At 54.8% G+C, this 19,412-nt stretch overlaps 5 protein-coding genes across 5 annotated transcripts; 2 read left to right on the top strand and 3 right to left on the bottom strand.

The window, feature by feature from the left end:
- Positions 1-563: 563 nt before the first annotated feature.
- CORC01_05689 (ATPase) lies at positions 564-3,117 on the top strand (the record flags this gene model as incomplete). The annotated part of the gene is made up of 5 exons (XM_022617331.1): positions 564-782; positions 835-2,041; positions 2,093-2,308; positions 2,363-2,566; positions 2,627-3,117. The coding sequence occupies 5 exons, from the start codon at positions 564-566 to the stop codon at positions 3,115-3,117; spliced, it is 2,337 nt and encodes a 778-aa protein (XP_022476148.1).
- A 1,364-nt stretch (positions 3,118-4,481) lies between these two features.
- On the bottom strand, positions 4,482-5,375 carry CORC01_05688 (uncharacterized protein; the record flags this gene model as incomplete). Its single annotated transcript, XM_022617330.1, has 3 exons — positions 4,482-4,742; positions 4,905-5,128; positions 5,294-5,375. Coding segments are annotated over 3 exons (567 nt in total), but the record flags the coding sequence as incomplete, so codon positions are not given.
- A 2,841-nt stretch (positions 5,376-8,216) lies between these two features.
- On the top strand, positions 8,217-9,122 carry CORC01_05687 (uncharacterized protein; the record flags this gene model as incomplete). Its single annotated transcript, XM_022617329.1, has 1 exon — positions 8,217-9,122. The coding sequence occupies one exon, from the start codon at positions 8,217-8,219 to the stop codon at positions 9,120-9,122; it is 906 nt and encodes a 301-aa protein (XP_022476146.1).
- Positions 9,123-11,450: 2,328 nt separating this feature from the next.
- Positions 11,451-14,442, bottom strand: CORC01_05686 (uncharacterized protein; the record flags this gene model as incomplete). Its single annotated transcript, XM_022617328.1, has 2 exons — positions 11,451-12,691; positions 12,765-14,442. The coding sequence occupies 2 exons, from the start codon at positions 14,440-14,442 to the stop codon at positions 11,451-11,453; spliced, it is 2,919 nt and encodes a 972-aa protein (XP_022476145.1).
- A 904-nt stretch (positions 14,443-15,346) lies between these two features.
- CORC01_05685 (RhoGAP domain-containing protein) lies at positions 15,347-19,273 on the bottom strand (the record flags this gene model as incomplete). Its single annotated transcript, XM_022617327.1, has 1 exon — positions 15,347-19,273. One exon carries the CDS (start codon positions 19,271-19,273, stop codon positions 15,347-15,349), a length of 3,927 nt encoding a protein of 1,308 aa, XP_022476144.1.
- Positions 19,274-19,412: the final 139 nt, after the last annotated feature.

Raw genomic sequence — 19,412 nt, 5'->3', positions numbered from 1 at the left:
GTGCTACGTTCTAGTGCAGCAATGTTATGCGGCCTGTCTGACCTTCATAAATCAGGCTAACCAATGAAACCGCTGAAGACGTCGAGAAGGCAGCAATTCGTCCACACGAATGGAACTTTCTCAGGGAGTGGGAAGGAGTGAGGTCCCCAATGGTTTTCACAGTATCTGAGAATGATAAGACTGAGTTACACGACAAGGAAGATAATGGTGTATGTGATTTGATAGGATGTCATTCGATGTGAGACGCAGGCTGACTGTTGCCAAGAAGCTGGTCCAATATACGCAGACCATTGCGGGGAGATGAGTGTTTCCCAGGGTATTTTGACCATCTGCACAAGTCTAGGTCCTTTGTACTCATACTTGATGATGCTTGCAAGGCTTTAATATGTACAATGTACATACCAGCTACCCAAAACGGATTGATCCCGCCCGTAGTAGATGGCATGAAGAACAAGGGTGCTTGCGATATAAATGGATGGTCTACATGGCTCGCTTCCTACAGATGACATTCCTGAGGATATTGGTCGTTCATGCTCTAGAGACCTGAAGATTGACCCGCCGGTATGGATTCAGAAACCAAATCGTCACTCAACCTCATCGAACCTGATCGAAACAGATTACACAGTCGCCAAGATACTTCAACTGGCGAGGCTGGTAACTTCATTTTTTCACCTCCGCCACCTCGTATGATGATACCCAACGATGGAGGTGGAATCAGAATCAACCGGTCTCTTTCTTTGACTCCTCCGCCTTCTTCGCCTCCTCTGCGCGAAGTCAATGAAGTAGGTGGATGTGTTGGCATAGTCCATGAATAACGCTTCTCACAAGTCTTAGTTTGGTGTTAATGTAGGCCACGTCACGATACAGTCATACCGAGATCGTCAGGGCCGCTATAGAACGACTAAGCGAAAGGGTATTCCGTCTAAAGGCGAGAAATATGTGGATACAGACCGCGTGCCACAAGTCACATTCTTCCATGCGGTGGACGAGATTGGGAACATCCAGAGTCAAAGGATCGAGGTCGACTGGTGGGAATTCAGCGAGTTTCTAGAGAGCCTTGAAGAGTTTCCCCTTGCTGAGATGGATTCACGGCAAGAAACAACATTCTTTTATCCTTTTGTGTCGCTTTTCTTACGCTTAGATGCGCTTGAAAGGGAATCATCGACAACGGAGGCAAGGTCTCCCATTGCCCACAACAGCACAGCCTCAGCACCCAATATTGGCATTACCAAGGCCATTCTAGGGTTTCTCGGGGAAAATGCCAGTGAAATTCGATCAAGGTTCGATGCGTTGAACTCCGCCAACCCCAGCACTCTGATTCAATACGACAATCTGTGGATGCTTTACAAACCGGGCCAACTTGTCTTCGCAAAGATTTCGGGGCTACATCCGGTTTGCTACATGGTAGACTACCCGACTGTCATCAGGGAACACGATAGCCCGAGCCTGATGAGACTGGAACTGCGCTGCTGGGATATAAATTACAATGCGAGAGTGGGCGCCTTTACGAAACGACGTTCAGCACTTACAATTGACCGTTTCCACGGCGGAATTGCAATCGCAAAACTGGTGTATGTGCCAGAGAGATTTGTGGAAGATCCAGATGCTGTCAAGGCGCAGATACTCGCAAGAGGCCAACACTTCTGGGAAATGAACACAACGTCCAGATTTCAGCAGGTCGTAAGTCACCAAGACCATGGCCAACACAGTTCTTCCATTTTGAGAGTGATTGTGAGTGAAGGAGCTGGGAGTACGATGCACCAAGACCGGCTCAAGAGCATTGAAATTGCCAGGCTTGCCAAAACCGAAGCCATCGAAAAATGGAGTAGACAGGCTAGCGGAGGTTCTGGCTCATCTAGTAGGAATAGGACCTTTGAGCCAGCTGTCAACGTTAATCCAGCTCACCAAGAAGTGAGAGCGACGCGGAGCCAATGGTTTCACAGTTACGACACCATCCCAGCAAGCAGTAAGCCGGATGATTTGGCCCTCATGCTTTGCCCTCACTCGGTAGTTGCTTTCAGCCTCCGCGACAAATCGTGGGGTAAGTTTCCGCATGCACCATTTCACTTCATTGGAACTGACTGGTAGAAAGGTTCGTACCACGTCGCCAGCCTCAAACCGGTTGAGTTTGCAACAAATGCATGGTCGCGGCTAGTTCTGAAAACAGATTATAAAGAAGTCATTTGGGCAATGGTCAAGTCCTATATGGCGCACAGTACTGGATTCCAGGACCTTGTTGAGGGAAAAGGTGATGGTTTGGTTATCCTTCTTCATGGGCCTCCAGGGGTTGGCAAAACCTTGACCGCAGGTACGTGCTGTGTTGTCCTTGTGGTAGAAATGGATCCTGACTTGGTATACAAAGAATGCGTCGCAGAGTCATTCAAGAAGCCTCTTTACATGGTAACCGCTGGAGATCTCGGAACAGATCCTGAGACACTCGAGTCGAAGTTGTCGGATATCTTCAATCGTGCGGTGGAATGGGATGCTATATTGCTGCTAGACGAAGCACACATTTTCCTGCAGGACCGAGACTACGACAATTTGCAGAGAAACGCATTAGTATCCAGTAAGCTGTCCTTAGATCGTCAAACGTAATAGCTTGGAAAACTCCTGATTCACAACGCAGTCTTTCTTCGAACACTGGAATACTTCAACGGCATCATGTTCCTCACTAGCAACCGCGTCGGCGCCTTCGACCAAGCCTTCCAGTCCAGGATCCACATCACAATCGGCATGCCAGAATTCGACGAAGCCCTCCGTAAGGAAGTCTGGAAGATCTTCATCAAAGATCTCGGCCGCCCACGCCGCGACGGATCGCCGGCCCTGCTGTCGCACGACGAGTGTCGCGCCCTGGGCAGCGAGGTCGTCAACTCGTGGGCCTCGCAACCACTCAACGGCCGCCAGATCCGCAACTGTGTCAGGAGTGCCTTGGCGCTAGCGGAGAACAAAGGGACCAAGCCGAACGCAAGCCATTTCAATAACGTCATTAAGCTTGGCAATGCATTTACCCAGTACATGAACAAGTTGCAGAAGGCCGAGGCAGAAGAGATTGCTCAAATCAAGGGCGATCGACTGGCGGCAATGAAGGATCTCATGGCTCGAGATGATGTTCCGTAGGAGAATCCTCTTTCCTTGGAGATTGGCAGCAGTACATTGGAATTATCTTAAGACAAACTCTTCACCCTCAATGAAGTGGGAAACAGTGCCCTTTATCTGACGCATAATATGGTCACATAAGCAGAGCAAATGTTATACTGGACCTAGCTCACTCTGCTCGAGCGATCATTTATTTGAGCTACAACTTGGGGCGTAGGTTGAGCTATCTGAAGTAACGAGAAAGCTTCCACAATCTGTTACGAGGCTGGGAGGGACTTCTGAGGAGAGGGTTGTGATATTGATTAATTGGAATTTAATCTTTGCACCAAGTAGAAAACTTCGATCTTCGCAACTACACCCCGACTAAGTCAACTTGAACTGAGCGTAAAAAGTTCATTAATAGTCGCCACCGGACCTCCATCAATAGATCCTATCTACACATCAAACTAGACCGTCGCAACCTATCCAACATCTCTCCTTCTTTTGTTCTCACATACAATCTGCTGTATTTCCTGGTAAGACAACCACAAGAATGATCAAGATGAAAGCTCTGAGGTTAGAACAAGATAACTCACCTTTCCACGCTATTGAGATAAGGTTGGCTTGACTGACCGGCATATGGATGTGTTGCAAACCTGTCAAAGCCAAGGCTTGGCTTGATCCGGACTTGGCCTCGGAATGATTACAGAGACATGAGTCTCCTTCAAGTACAGGAATGTATTTGCAAAAGAAAATGATTGGATGACCCTAAAGGCTTCATCCTCCATGACAGCCTTGCGGGGTTGCGCAATCGCTTGACACTAGCCTATGCTTGCGGCCCATGCTTGCTGACAGGGAAGCCCAATTCGAGCAAGAGATAACAGAGCATCGAGATTGGCCTGCGACAGAGCTCTCGCCCACCAAGTCGGAACTTGACTCAAACGAGGCGGGGTGGCAGAACTTACAGGAGTTGGGGAAGATACGGCGCGTGACCGCCGTTGCACATGTGTGGTGGCGGGTTCAGAAGCTGTACCGCGAGTTCAGGGTCCACCAGGAGCCCTGTACCGCGGCGCGGAGCCGGACCTCCGGGAAGCGAACTGCAGAGCTAGGTGCTCGGGCGTAACGAACTAATAGAAGAGGTGGCAATCTCTGAACGATGCTGGGTTATCTGGTTAGAATTGCTGAGATGGACATTGACCAAAGTAACCATCACCAATGGAGCAAGCCTCTCGCCGTTAAGCTTTCTCGTGACACAACAAGACGCATGGCTTATGTGGGACGGCCGCACAATCCGGTCAGACTGCGCTGGATGGGTTGGGTGCCAAGATAAGCCAGCTGCATGGCCAAGGAACGGTTCACGGTAGTCTTGCTACTAAGCGGGAGGGCTAATCTGGCAGGCCGGGAATCTAGTTAGCCAAGTACCAAGTCCGCGAGCGATATGGGGTCCGCTGGAGTTGAGACCCGGAATTTGCGGGGAAAGAGACCAAGACGAGCGTTGTCAAAGATGAAGACGGACGGAGATCCCAGTAACGAGTCAGGAAGGAAGCTACGGATGTGGATAGTCTGGGGAAATATTCAACAGAAGGGTTGGTCAGACCAGGGTTCGGGGAGGTCGGCGGCGCTCTGGTTGGCCTGAGGAGGGATGGTGGGTTCGGGAGGGGTGTGATCTGGAGCTTCAACAGAAGAAAAGAGGAGATAAACGTTCCACTATGTGCTGCGATATGGTACCAAGTGCGGTGCTAGAGTTTCTTCGTCGAGTTTCGACATGGCATACAAACATGCATGATTACCGAGGACACGGCGAGTCGTGAAGTTGCGTCGAAAGAAACATATTCCCCTCTTTGCTTCGTTGCTTCGGGCATTTTATTGACTCGAGAGGCCGCTGCACCGACGAGTTGAATGAGACTAAGGTATGTGCTGTTCGCCATCCAACCAACCCCCACTGCCCACGTCCCTGTCTCCAGCGGCTGAGAGACCAGGCGGCTTCGCCAATCTCTGGTCGCTGAGATCCTGCGAGCCCCTTGAAAAGTATCCTGGCCCAAGCGGCGGAGGGCTATTGGTGCAGTGTGCATGTCGCTGACGAGCGGGTTATCTATCCGGGGCAGCACTTCTTAGGGGCCGTCTGCATGCCAAGTGGACGCTGTTCAAGGTAGATGGAGTAGGCGGCAAAGTCCAATATGTCGAGCTAAGGTAGTCTGGCTGCCAATAATCTATGTAAAGCACGCCCAACGTGACTGGACGAGGACGAGGTGGTGACACGAGGGCGGCTTGTAGTGGTCGATGAGACACAAGGGTGGGCTGTGTTGGGAATCTGGTCAGAAGAGGAGGAGATTGAACATTTCGATGTGGCCGTCTTTGACAACTTTTGCATCGGAAAGCTTCGAAAGAAGCCGAGGTCTTCAGGGTCCCGGGTTCAGAGAAGAACAAAACCTGCAAGTATAGACTCTGAGCTGGTTGAGTAACAACAGGTCCGTGGTCATGGACGGCAGACTGAAAGTATATGGCTCCCGCTGGAAAAGGTTCGGTGCATGGCGGAGGAGATGCAGCGACATCTTGGCTCTTTCATCTGGTCTAAACTCAGGGTTTGATTTCGAAGCTCGAGATGTTTGAGGTGGCAGAAACATGGGCAGATGGTGGTGCTTGTGGATGGGCCCATGGTGGTCAATTGATGGCCCAAAGTGGCGAGAGCAGGCATGCGATGGCACGCGAGATGGGACGTCTGTCTTTTGTCCGCATGTGTGCTGGGTGGCCCAGACGGCAGAGTGCATTGAGTTTGGTACCGGTATGCGTTGAGTGCAACCGTGTACGTGGTGGATTGCGGGCGAGGTGGACGAATGTCTCTGAGTCTGCAGATTCGAGTGTGTGGGATATGTGCAGTCACAAGCGGCTATGGTGGGAAAGGGTACGTACCACAGATGGTCGGTTCTGATGCAAGACTGAGGGGGCACGGGGGGCGCCAAGCAGGGGAGGGCAGAAGATGTGCAAGAGGGCAAAAGAAGAGACAGATAAGGTATCCGTAGGTAGGAAACGACGATGAATTACGGCCTAACGCCTCCCAGGAAGATACGCATGACGAATAAGACGGTCTGGAGAGAGACAGGTGGGAAAGAGAGAATCACAGAGACCCGGGGAATGTGAATAGGACCCCTTCTTTCCCGTGCTGGGCCCCTGCCAAAATCCTTCCATCTGCAGCCCAGCTCCTTCCATCTGTGTGGATGGTACAAACGACAACGTGACTTCCACAGCAGCTAGAGCCTACCTTGGGTACCTTGCTTGAGAGGAGGTAGGTGCATTTTGCGAGTGCAGGTGAAAGTGCAGGTGAGAGTCAGACGTCCCGTCGCTCTTTCCCACCTCTGGCGGCTGGTTTGATTACCCCGCAAATCACTCGATTGGGTGACGTCGACAAGCGGGGGTCTGGCTGGTTCAACGCGCTATTCCAGCACTAAGCACTGCGCTAGGTACCCAAGAAGAGCATGGAGGGTACCCGTACTGCGTGCCCGTGCGTACTGCCGTGCCGCCAAGGTGTCTTTGCTGGAAGCAACGCGGAGGCCATCTCATCCATGATTGGGCCATGTGTCTGTGAGCTCGCGCTGGACGGGATGCCGGGATTGTGGTGTCGTGGGCGAGGAAAGTGCTGAGGGTGTGGACGCTGCCGTAGCCTCCGCGCCAACCTTTCCATGCTGAACTAGGCATTTTGGGTCTTCCAGGCTGTCTCTTGGCGGCCCCTTTCCTCCACATATTCTCCATTATCCAGTGCAGGTGCAGGTGCAGGTGCAGGTCCAGGTGTCGTTGCCAGGAATAGTACGAACGGCAAGAACGAGAGCGAGGAAAAGAGAATGACCATCAACATCAGCATCCCTATGCTTGCGTCGGCATCAACCTGTCTTGATCTGCCAACCTGCTCTCTCTCCCTCTCTCTCTGTATCGCTGTATGTCACGCTCTCCACGGAGCTACAATTGCAATACATCAACTTTCAATCAGAAATCCACCACTCCACACAGAGCCACAGGGTACACTCATCACGCCAGCACAGAGACAGCAGCTTGTGTGCTTTCCAACCACTAGAGCAATTATACAGCACACCTCAGTCTGGTCAACAAGTTCCCAATCTAAGTTCCACCCTAGGAACCCGCCGTGCAATCTACCTTCCTCCGTTTGGCGTCGGGCGTTCTCCCCTTTGCCTGCAGATACCCCCATTGCTAGACCGCAAGAAGCCATCGGCCTCTCAAACGCTCGCCGACCGACCGACCGACCGACCATCCGACACCGCATTCGCCTCTTCCCCACACGCACCACCATCCCACCATCACTTGCCTGTCCGGGCTGAGCAAGCAAATCCACGCCATCCGCGCAACATCCAGCAACCAGCCAGCAACCCGCGCCCGGCACCAAAGCACGCACGCACGCAAGCACACACCACCGTTTCAGCCAAACCACTACACTACTCCGTACAGAACAGTGAGAACAACCAGCTGTTCATTCCTTCCCCTCCTCTCAACTCTCTCCAGCCCATTCACTCTGCCAATCTGGCCCTGCCTCCCCCTCTCCCCTGCTACCTACCTACCTGACCGACCTAGGGTGCTGGCACTGTTCCAAGACCTGCCCCGCAAGCTTCGACGTCACTCAATTTAGAGCTTCAACCCGCTTTGCTGCTTGTGCAGGAAGCGCCGCTCAGAGGGGACGCTTACCTCGTCGATCCCCCAGCACAAACGCACAAACGAGGCACAAAGACGAACAAGTCTCTCTTTCTGACTCTCGCCAGGTCAGCAAACCCCTTGATCGACACCTTTCCACGGTGCACTACAGAGGTACGCTCATCCCATCCCTGGCCCTTTCCCTTGTGATCAACCTTTTGTAACCCGCCCCTAGTGTCACCCCAAATCAGTCCATCGGCCGCCTCGATATATAACCACCCTGTTCCACACATCCGCACCCGTCGAATGATTCTCATTCTCCGTTCGATCCCTCTTTCGATTCTTTCCAGATCTCACCCCACGCAAGACGCATCTCCGAAACACAATTTGGACCACCCTCTGACTACCTCAACGCATACAACAACTCGACGCACGACATACCGATAAACCCCGACTACATATACTGCAGCCCCCATCTCGCTCCTTGGCTATTGTCTTTGCCCATCATGTCCACCGACAACTCCAATACCAATCAGAACACCCAGAACAACCCGAACGAAATGCATCGCCAGAGACGCGGATCAGTCACCCAGCAGGCTATTGCCGGTCTCTTCAGAAGCAACTCTACCTCCAACGGCGGTGCATTCCCCGGCACCAGCGACGCTCAGAGAAGGAGACTCTCCGTCACCACGGGTCTAGGCCTCACCGGCACTTCGCCCACCGGTGCCAGTGCCTTCAACTCTCTCCGACGAGGAAGTCTGTCAACCAACTCTAACGACTCCATCGATGAGAATGCAATCGACGAGGAAGAGATCCCCCCCAACGCCCGCACAGCACCCGCCACTCCCTTCACCCGCAGAATGAGCTTTGGAGCTCAGGCAATGCGCACCATGCGTAACAGCGGTGGAAGTCCGGGTTCAAACGGTAATGATCTACCCCCTGCTTCTGCCACTCATGTGCCCAGCACGCCTGTCTCCTTCAACGGACGCAGGAGCGTGCACTCCCCGCGAGGCGTCGGCTCGGTTACGGATACCTCGTCCATCACCGCTGCTCTGTCGTCGGCCAGGCGTCGATCGAGCAGCATTGTACAGGCAAGCATTACAAATAAGCAAAAATCATCTTCTGACGTGTTCTCTCCCCCAGACCAAGGTTTCAACTGGTCCGAGCAGCTTAGATCTCGCGCCGAGAACTCTGTTCAAGGACCACGAGCATCCTTCTCTTTCGGCTCTGGTCTTTCATCTTCGCCTCCTCGCGGCCCCGGCAATGGCGCTGTCCACGACCGCCAGAAGTCAATCTCCGAGATGCCTGCCCCTCCAGCTCAGGCTGCCGCCATGAAGCCCAAGGCCCCCGAGCGACCCAAGCCCGATGCATTCCAAGAGCGCATCCTCAAAGGCGACTTCTACATGGACTGAGAAGTCAACGTCCAGAAAGGCTACTACGACTGACGTTGACTAAGTTGCCATCGTATTGAGCCCCGTCAATGATGGCGTTTCACTGCAAGAGCTATTTTACCACGGAAAACGAGAAAAAGACCATTGAGCGTTTCACAGATTCTGAGCGTCCTTCATCCCTGTCTGTTTTTTTTTTTTTTAACCTGGGGAACACTTTCTATCGACTCAACCCCACGTGGCGTTCGGTTGGTTGTGATGCAGCCCGGTTGCGGCTGCACACTGAGCGGGGAAGCTCCATACCACATGCACATGAGACCGTTGTCTCACATTTTGATCACGGAAGCGGAATGCAACTGCAATTTCACGAGGAGTTTACAAACGGCATGGGGTGTATGGGGGAGGACAATCGCAAATTGCAAGATTTCGGATTCCAAAACAAAGTTGATCCGGGAAAACATGTCTGGCTATTGATTGTGGCCCATCAGATAATGCTGATGGTGTCGAGATCTTGACATGGATTCATGTCTGGCGTACGGAGAGGGGGGAAAGGCTTCTGTATTGTTACATTGCTGGCGGTCACGTGGCGAAAGGCTTGGGGTGGAGGACGGGCTCATCGTGCCGACGGCAGAATGGACAGAATGTGTGTGAAGGCATGGCTATTATGTTTTATGAGGCTGCTGCGATAGGAACAGAGTTTACAGCAGGCTTGACTGGGGAGATGTCAGGTTGCGGGCACACAGCCTGTGCGAGAGGCGGTTGAATGTGCGGCGCCGCACGCCGTGCCTAGCCACCAAGATAGACACGCTCGGACCCCGAATAAAAAGATTCGCAGTCCCTACCCAAAATTTGTCTGTTATCTTCTGAGTGAGACCGCAACTGGCATGGCCAAATACGAAGGATGAGTAACACAAGAGTGCGCGTCTGGGGTCGTGACAACCAATTTCCAAGACACGGATGGTAAGCAGCCACAGCAGCCAAGGAGCTCCCGAACGACAGAGCGTGGGATTAAGCTGGGTCTCCATTCCGGATGGTCGGTATCTCCTTCCCATTCGCCGGGGACCAGGATTGCAAGGTCTCACTAGTCGGCGGCGAATTCGTAGACATTTTACGGCAACACCTCACGGAGCTCTGATATCACATTCCCCCTGCGGAGCAACAGCGGCAGGTCCCATCCCATCCGGGACGGGCGGTCATCAACAGTGCCCATTCCATTTGGAAGCCAATCCCCGACGTGCAAGTAGATGACATAAGCAGATATTTAAGGTACGTGACATTAAATTCTTGGATGATCCATCCTGATGTGCCCCAGCCTTCCAAACATCTACTCCTCGTTTACAGGTATCTCATGGAATAAATAACACATGCAAAATCTTCAAAAAGAGACACCGGGGTGGCGAGTCTGTTTTAGCAGTTTTCAAGACAAGCTTTCCGTCATCTCCTACAGCTCCACTTGAGGCGGAAGGGTCCGAGGAGGTTCGTGGACTCGGTGTCATGGTGCAATTCCAACTCACTGACTCACTCACTCTCACACTCGGTTGAGATGAGCTACTCAGCTCCAATTTCTCCCTCCCCGTTCCAGCCCCTCCAATAGACACTTCTCCCAGTCCCAGGACGGAGCGATATCTCATATCACCCCGCTCGTCGTCTTCACAAGCACAGGATAAATATTCCTGCACCTTCCTCCTCTTGCTTTCCCTCCCGGCTTCTTCCAAAACGGACCCGTGGGGAAGTCTGAAAAGTTACTTTTTTCCCTTCTCCTCCAGGCTCACTCAGTTCCAATTATGCCCTCTCTTCCTTCCCAGAGCCGCATCCCTCTCCCCCTCCCGGATCTAGAATCTCTTGTGATAGTTTCGTATAGATGAAATGGCTGTATAAGTGAGTTGAGTTTGGTGGGCATATCTGAAAGATGTGTCGGTTCCGAGCATCTCCCAATCCCAAACCCCGAAGAGGCTTCAACGGAAGGGGAGTCTGGGGGGGTGAGGGAGCGTATCCTAGTGCCTGGCCCGACTGGGGGAGTACACTAAACTTTTCCCTCGTTCCTCGGAGGAGCCTCGGGGGTTTAAAAAAAAAATGAATAGAGACGGAGGTCCTGGAGATGGCGCGCCCGAAGCTCGGGGCTTTAGGCGTGTAAGCATATCCGATTATCCGACCCGAGAATCTCCAAGTTACTCCTCCAATCGGAAAATAAAAGACCGTTCGGTCGTTCGTCGAATTCACCCCCAAAATCTTGAGCGTTTGTCCAAAACGTCTTTGCTTTCGCTGTGAAATCTGTGCGTAAAACCCGGCGGTAACGAAAGCGGCGCCGAATACAATGTGAATTCTCCCTCCCGCCCCCACCCCCCGGGAACTTTACATGGGAAACATGGGCGGTCCAGAACCACCGGGCATCCCCTCGAACATCTCTCCGAGCCCGCTCATCCCGCTCAGCCACGGATCCTGCGCCATGACGTACCGCATCCCGTTGCTCAAGCTCCCCGGGCTCGTCCCGAACCCCGTCGTAATTTCTTCCAGTGAAAGGTCGTTCGTGAACCCCGGATCGAGCCCGAAAGTTTGTAAATCGTTCCACACAGGGTTCAGCCACGGCGCCACCACCGGCGCCCCGGGCCCAGCTCCAACCCCAGCTCCAACTCCAGCTCCAGCTCCAGCTCCAGCTCCGTCGCCGTTACGCGCCACCGTCGTCGTCGTCGTCGTCGCCGTGCCGCTGGACGCCGCTGTGGCCGGTCCGGAGCCAGGCCCGTCCATGGCGGCAGGCGTCACAGCGCTGGGGTCGTAAAGGAAAGATTGTCGTGACGGAGGGGGATTCCAGAGCATGTTATTCGTCGTCGCCCCACCGCCGCCGGAGCGATCGTTTTGTGTTGCAATCTCTGACAGGAGGTGTAGAGGCGTGTTGGCCGCGGGGTACTCTGGCATCGTCGGGTGCTGCGCCCCCGGCTGATACGCACGTTGCTGCGCCTGCTGCTCCTCGGCGGCGGCGGGTGTTGCGTCTGGCCGCCGGAACGAAGTTTGCGTAGCAGAAGCAGGGGTCTCGGGTTGCGAATTTACGCCCGCGGCGGCGGGACCCTGGAACGATGCATTCCCACCCTCCGGCACAGGAACCCCCGTAACCAGACCCTTACTCTGCTTCAAGAACCAGCTCCTCAACATGACCAGAACAATCAGAAACTTAGCCGCCGGCCGACTCCGATCATCCGACGCCGCGGCGCGGAACTTCTCCAGCAGCGCGTCGAGGTAGTACTCCACCTTCATGTTATCCTTGTCAATGACCTTCCCCAGCTCCGAGCCCGGCGCCGTCGCGGAGAAGTACATCTTGATGAGCACAACGACGGCGTACGCCACGCGCACAAAGTTGAAGACGGGCAGGCAGCGGATGCTGGGCACCTCCATGGCCAAGAATGCCTCGAATATGCCATCAATGGCCGAGAGGCAGGCCGAGAGGGCGTTGATGTGGGAGGTTGTCAGGGTCAGGTTCGGGAGCATGCCGTCCTTGAGCGTTGCCGTGTCAAAGGGTGGGCGGATATCGTCCATTTGGGTGTGGAGGGCGATTTCGTGCATGTACAGCGAGAGGACTTGAAAGGTCATTTTGAGGGTTGCTTTGATCCATAGTCGTCAGTCGCACAGCCCTCGTCATCAATATCTAGTCAACCCATCGCAGGGAAAACTCACAATGCATTTCCTCCTTGGGCACGGAGGCAATATACTTCTCCAAGTCCCTCTCGAGCATCCTCAGCGAATACTGCGTCCTCGCATCCGTAATATTAGGCACCACGGCCGGGTCGTCCATGGAGAACTGGATCCCCACCTCCTCGGCCAGCCGGTGCGTCCACACGAGATGACAGAAATACTTATCCGACGGCGCCGCGTCCGCGCTCGTCTGAAGCGCCTTCATCGACTCCGCCATGAAGCTCGTCCACCGCACCAGGTTCGGCCGGTGCAGCGCCATGGACGTGTTAGCCGCCAGGAAATACGCAGCCAGCCACGCTCGGCGGCACTCGCACGTCGTCGGGTCCGGCGGCGGCGCCCTCTTGAACGGGTGATTCCGCCACTGGTAGGGAACCTGCATTTTTCTCCCCGCCGTACGCCGCCCCAGCCCGATGTCCAGCGCCATCACGGCGCCAATGTGCACGAGCTGGTAAAACTTGAGCTCTTCAAAGTGCTCGGGAGGCCAGTACCAAATCACGGCCACCTGCAGCGCCTGCACAATCTCCAAACTCTTCTCGCCCGTAATGATAATCTTCTCTGCAAAAATCTGCATCAGCTCCTTGACCAGCCTCCGCTGCACGTTGGGGCTCTCGGAGCTCGACGCCGCCATGATGGCCAAAAACAGCAGCGGCTTCACCCGCCGCGTCTCCTCCGCCGTCGCGCCGCGCGGAAACACCACCGCCGGCATGTGCGGTGCCATGAGCGTATTGTACCGTTCAAACAGCTCCGCCGCCTTCTCCGCGCTCAGGATCCCGCGCTCCACAACGTCGGCGTAATCACTGCCCATATGGATCGGAGGCGCCGGCCGGGCTCCGATGCTGCCACCGCCTCCGCCCCCTTCGTGTATATCGCTGCTCGGCGTATCGTCCCCGCGATCCGAAAGCTTCCTCTTTTTCCCTGCGGCGGCGGGCGCCGGGAACGTGATGTGGTCGTACCGTCCCTTCTCCGCCGCGTGCGCCTCGTGCGGATCGAGTCCCTCGACAGATAACCCCGTCCCGGCGACCGTGCTCGAAACCCAACCCCTCGCCAGTCCGTGATCGCCCCATCCCTTCTTATACGGATTCTCGTCTCTCCCCGGCGTGGCCGTGGCGGCTTGCGCACTTCCTCCCAACGGCGCGTTCGTCATTGTAGGCGGCGCCGGCGCCGCCGAGCTTCCACGGGCCTGCAAGCTCGCCGTCAACGCATCAATCTTCTTCTCCAGCTCTGCGACCCTTGAGTCCGTCTTCTTCTGCCTCTTCCTCGTCGGCATCGTCACGACGCAGTTCCGCCCGGCCTTCTTGCACCGCTTACACGGCCCCTCGGCGTCGTTCGGATCCGGCTCGCATCGCACCTTGAGCCCGCGGCACGCCTCGCATGCGCGCGGCCGCTTGGGGTCGTCGGGGTGCCCGCCGTGGAACGCATCGTGCTGCGGCGTCTCGCCGTCGTGCCCCGAGTGAGGCGTATCTGGTGAGTCGGGCTGGTGCTGGTGTTGATGGTGTCCCAGTCCTTGTCCCTCGGGGCTTGCTGCAGCGGCGGCGGCACCTTCGGCATCGTGGTACGCCGCAGCGGCGCCCTGGGGTGGCCCGCTCATGCCATTGCTGCCATTGTTCGATGGTGTCACGCTTCGTAATGCTGGGTCGAGGACTGCAGCGCCGTGATCCATTTCGGGCGGAGCTTGGCGAGATGCAGTACTGAAAACCAATGTCGGATGATCGGTGACGGCGACAGAAAATACCGACAATTGTTCGGCGGAGAGCGCGGAGACTTCTGGCCGATGGATGGAAGCCGGCATTGCCGTCACTAAAAGGTATTAGTCAGCGGCGAAGGCCATGTCTTAGTTCGCTAGCGTGTGCAAATACCACCACCTGAAGGATTGCATTCAAAAGAGTAGTCACCTCTCCCACTGTGTGCATTTGTGAAGCCATCTCAGTCTTCAAGCATGTTGTGAAGAAGAAGTTCGGAAGTTTTTTTAAGCTGAACTAGACATACAGAATGCCAAAGCTGCTCCGTCACTGCATGCGAGCCCGGAGACCATGAGACGAGCTGCCACTCGCAACTCATTACCGTCAACGCCACGCTGAGATCTGTGAAATAGAGCAAATATAACCCACCGAAACCGACCTACAAGACAGCGGCGCCTTGAACAGCAAGTCCTCCCGTGTCCATGTGATACAAATTTTTTTCCTTTGAAGTCATCGTTTGGTGATTCGGATTTCAACTTTGCCATCGCCTCCATCAAACCCCCCCTGTTTAGCTCACTCCAGCTTCGGCTTGCGAACATGCAACAGTTGAAATTCAAGAGGCTTCAATTGTGTAGGTAGTGATCGGTATTAAGTAGGAATGGAGCGCTCGGCGCCTGTCCGGATTGGTGTGATATGTTCGGGTATATTGGCGCCATCATGTCGTCCATGCCCCTAGGGCTGGGATTAATTAAGTAAAACATGCAGAAAATATGCAAGGCATGGTATCAACGCTGCGTGTAAACGAGTGGGTATGTTTGCGGAATCATGAGGTGGAAGTGAGATAGGCGACCAAGTCGACGATAGGCGAGGTACCTTGAAGGTATCTCAGAACTGGGTCTCTTCTCGCAAGCGGCTCTTGGAGCTTTGCGGGTTGAGGCCAACCATGTTGCCCATAAAGATGGCACTCTCGCGTCTTTTAGGCTGGTCGTAGCCTGAAGAACCACTGTCGTACCCGCGGGCCATCTGTTGGTAGCCGTTGGTCTGATATCCAGAAGGCAAGTACTGTGGCTCATATGTTGTGCCACGGCCGACGGGGTAATTCGGTGGTGGCGTGGGAGACGACCGAGCACTCTGCAGGTCCTGTAGTAGAGGAGGGGGTGTGCCACCGGCGCGTTGCTGGCCGGTCATGGCTTCCATCAGTCTCTGGCGATGTGGTGATTGGCTGGACCCCGCTGATGTGGAAGGACGCGCATGTTGAGATGGGTCGTATGAGGGTCGAGTGGGAAGCCCATTGTTCATGGATGGGAGAGAGCCTGACCTCTCTCGGGCCGGTTCTCCGTCGGCGAAGGAAGACGGCAGCTCATACTGTTCGGGTTCCAGGCCGAAGATGCCAAAGTAGTTTTGCAAAAGCAGGGCAAACACCGGGGCCGGGATGTTCAGAGTCGGAGAGAACACAATGCCCACGTTGCGAACCGTCATCTTGTTCATGTCTGCATTGTTGATGATTTTAATCAAGAAGGCAATCAGGTACTTGAGTAAGGTGGCGTTTGCTTGGGGCAGTCTCTGGACCAGTTCGGACACGGCGATTATCTTGTCTCTCTGGTCCGTCATCTCCGTCACGGAGAGGAACTCGAGGTGAAGGTCCCGAGTGAGTATTGTTGTTGGTAGTTCACGGAGATACAACTTCAACAACGACGCCACAGCGTGAATGTCGTAATATGTCTCGTCGGTAACGAGGTTGACGTCGCCCTCGGTGTTGAAGCGCTCGCGAAGCTGTTTGATAACAATGTTCGAGCCGCTCAGGCGGAAAATGCCTTCCTCCAGAATAGCATTCTTAGCATCCAAGTACTGGATGCATCGGTACACTACAGCTGGGAGCGGCACATTGACATCAACAGGATGATTATACCGGACAGCTTCTGCCAAAGGAGCTCCGAAAGCTTGGCGAATAGGTCCCTGATACCCGCCTTGGGGCGGTGTCGACGAGCCGCCTTCGCTTCCACCAAACAGAGAATCCTGGCCATCAGACGAAGATCTCGTCTTGGTGCCAAAACCGAAGAAGCTTCGTTTCTTCAGCTTCTTCTCCTCGTTGATGGGAACGCCAAGACCTGACTTATTGCCCCATTGAGCAGAGTCCGCAATGACTTGCATGTCTCGCGGGGCGGAGATCATCATGGACGGCTGCGAGGACATTCCCATGGGTTCAACAGGAAGGCTGTTCTCTGGAATCTGTCCGGCATTTCTGGGACGTGCAGGTCCGCCGTGGTGAGGAAGGTCGCCTTGAGACGTTGCGTCGTACCTCACACCTATCAGGCTGTCGGATTCAGTAGGCTGATGGTGTTGTGAAGCCGTCTTCTTGTATCGTTGCTTCTTCTTCTCGGCGCGCTCGGCTATGCTAGCGTTCTGGCGGTCTTGGGCGTGCTGCTTCGCGGCATGGGCGTCTTCCTCTTCTGGATCCTTGTAATCGATCCATCGGAGCAAAGCATCGACCCATTGGTCTCTTTCCCTGTCATTCTCGGCGCAAAGCACATGCTTCACATGGCTACTCGAGTCCTTTTTCTTGGGCTCAAGAATTAGGAACGCATGGCGGTACTGATTGTCCACGTCGTCCGAGTTGGCAGACGGTTGCGGTGATTGATTTTCGTTGCTTTGAGACTGTTTGCCGATTTGAGAGCTGGGGAGCTTGATTGTGCCCAAATGAGCGCCCCCGGGCGTTTCGTAGTATTTCAAATGGGGACCATCAAGGACAAAGAAGCGGGCCTTCCAGCCACCAAAGTTCTTACCTCTCTTGGTGAGGTATCCAGTCCTGAAAGGGCGGCCGCCCGGGCCTGTCTTGACCTTAGCCTCCGCCATGCTCTCCATCGAACCGGCGTCATCTGCGTTCGGTGGCAGCGTATGCGTCGACAAGTACTTGCAGAGCTCGAGGGCACTGGCAGTATCCAATGGAGTCTCCAACAGCTCATCCAGATAGTGGTTGAGAGCAAGTCGACGGGCATCGAGCTTAGCAGGCGCGTGGCCGCTGAAAAGTGACCTCTCTGGGGTCTTTGCAGTGAAGACTGGACACTGCTTAAGTCTATGGTCGAGCTTTGCGAGCGAAGCAGAGTCCTTCTCTACCCGCCAAAGCTCACCTGGCTCAGAACGCGAGTATATGGCCAGGGTAAAAACGGGATCCTCTTCCAGTTGTGTCAAAGACATCAAACTTGCTCGAGACGGTTTCATGCGCGAGGACGCAACCTTTACCTTGATTGTCGGCAATACATTCGGCGGAAGGAGCAGGTCAGGGTACTCCTCGGTGGTAAAACCCTTGAAGATGCGGCCGCGTTCCGTAGGACTACCGCGGCTCTTCTCGCTTGCTGAGTCCCATCCCTTCTTGACAATGTTTAAAGGCTGAGGACTCTTGAGAACCAAAGGCTCCGGGCCTGCTGGTGTTTGAAGTGAGTGGCCCGGTGGGAGGGGTATCGGCTGGCGCGGAGGCCGTGGCGACAGAGGTGCAGCAGGAAATGACGAAACACTGGGCGTAGGGCTATCAGATGAGGGCACCCCAATCGGACGCGGGCTTGATGGCAACCCAGGGCTCAGCAAGGGAGCTTCGAGGGTGTTGGCGCTCAGAACTCCTCCTAGCGAAGCCGGGGCATTCTCACGCTGCATTCTTTTCGGTGGGCTTGGTGGCAAACTGGTCGGGGCATCGGGAATGGCTTCGGTCGGTGACGCTGCCTGGCTCTGTGTCGTGCTCTTCTTAGACAAGCTCCTCCTCTCAGCCTCTTGAATAGCCAAGATCTCCCGGTCGTGGTCGTCCTCCTCGCGTGTTCTGCGACGACCACGTTGCTCAGCGCGAACATCATCCACCTCCAAGATGTCGTCGAAATCGGAGTCGGACTCGTCGTCTTCAGGGCCTGGTTGAGCTTGGCTCTGGAGCTGTAAAGGGGCAGGGAGGGGTTTTCGCGGGGGTGGAGCCGGAAATTGTGAGAGTCCTTCGCCGGCGGTGGATGTCGACTCTGGTACCATAGGAGGTTTTGGGGGAGGCATGCTTGGCGGCTGGCTGGGTAGGCTCCGAGATGGTGGGAAGCCAAAATTCAGGGGGAGATCCACGATTTGTTCATCCTCATGCTCCCTCCTCGCCGCCTCCGCGGCTTGTTCCTCGGCATCATGGTCGAACTGGTCATAAGCGTGCTCATGTGCTTTGGGCATCTCATGAGATGGGTCCAACAAAGCCCCAACGGCTGATGGAGGGCCATTGGGCTGGTCTGCGGGAGGGGTGATCGGGTAGGGGGCCATGGACATATCCACGGGCGAATGCTTTTGGCTGTCAGAGTCTAGAGTTGGCGAGTCCGGCGCAACAACCTGTCGTTCCTTGGGGGCGCTGACGTCGACTGTCGGTATTCCTCTGCTGACAGGCATCTTGAGGACCTTGCTGCCAGTTTTGGATCCATCAGCCCCTGTCAGTTCCGGTACTGACATGACTTCTTTCAACTTCTTTCGGTATTTCTCCTTGTCTTTCAACGCCCGTTCCAAATCTTTGTTTAGCCCCAGGATCATGGCTCTCTGCTTGTCGACTAGGCGCCATAACTGCGCGTTCTGTTGCGATTGGGAGTTCTTTTCTTTCAAAAGGTACTGGATTACTGCCTCCGGGCTTCCTGCCGTCTTAATCAACCCCTCAATATCCGTGGGATCAGATTGACTACCAGCCGCGCCTCTGTGCGACTGCGATCTGGTGGAAATCGCTGAGATGGCGGAGTCCATGGAGGAGTTCCGCGGCGCGCCTCTGCCCGCTGAGCCCCGCGATGCAGCGGCCAAGCCTCCGGTAGAAGACATTGGAGATCGGAGGGGGCCTGCGAAAGGCCTAGATATCAATACGGGTTCGGAAGTGCTTCGGTTATCATTCGTAGGGAGCGGTGATATTCTCGGTCTGCTATGACTGTTTCGTCTGTCAGCGGTGTAACGTATGGCGGCG

This window comes from Colletotrichum orchidophilum (genome assembly GCF_001831195.1).
Source record: "Colletotrichum orchidophilum strain IMI 309357 chromosome Unknown Scaffold_40.1, whole genome shotgun sequence".
Classification (NCBI taxonomy): domain Eukaryota; kingdom Fungi; phylum Ascomycota; class Sordariomycetes; order Glomerellales; family Glomerellaceae; genus Colletotrichum; species Colletotrichum orchidophilum.
Note: the sequence above shows the minus strand (reverse complement) of the source record. Positions and strands in the feature narration are given on the sequence as shown.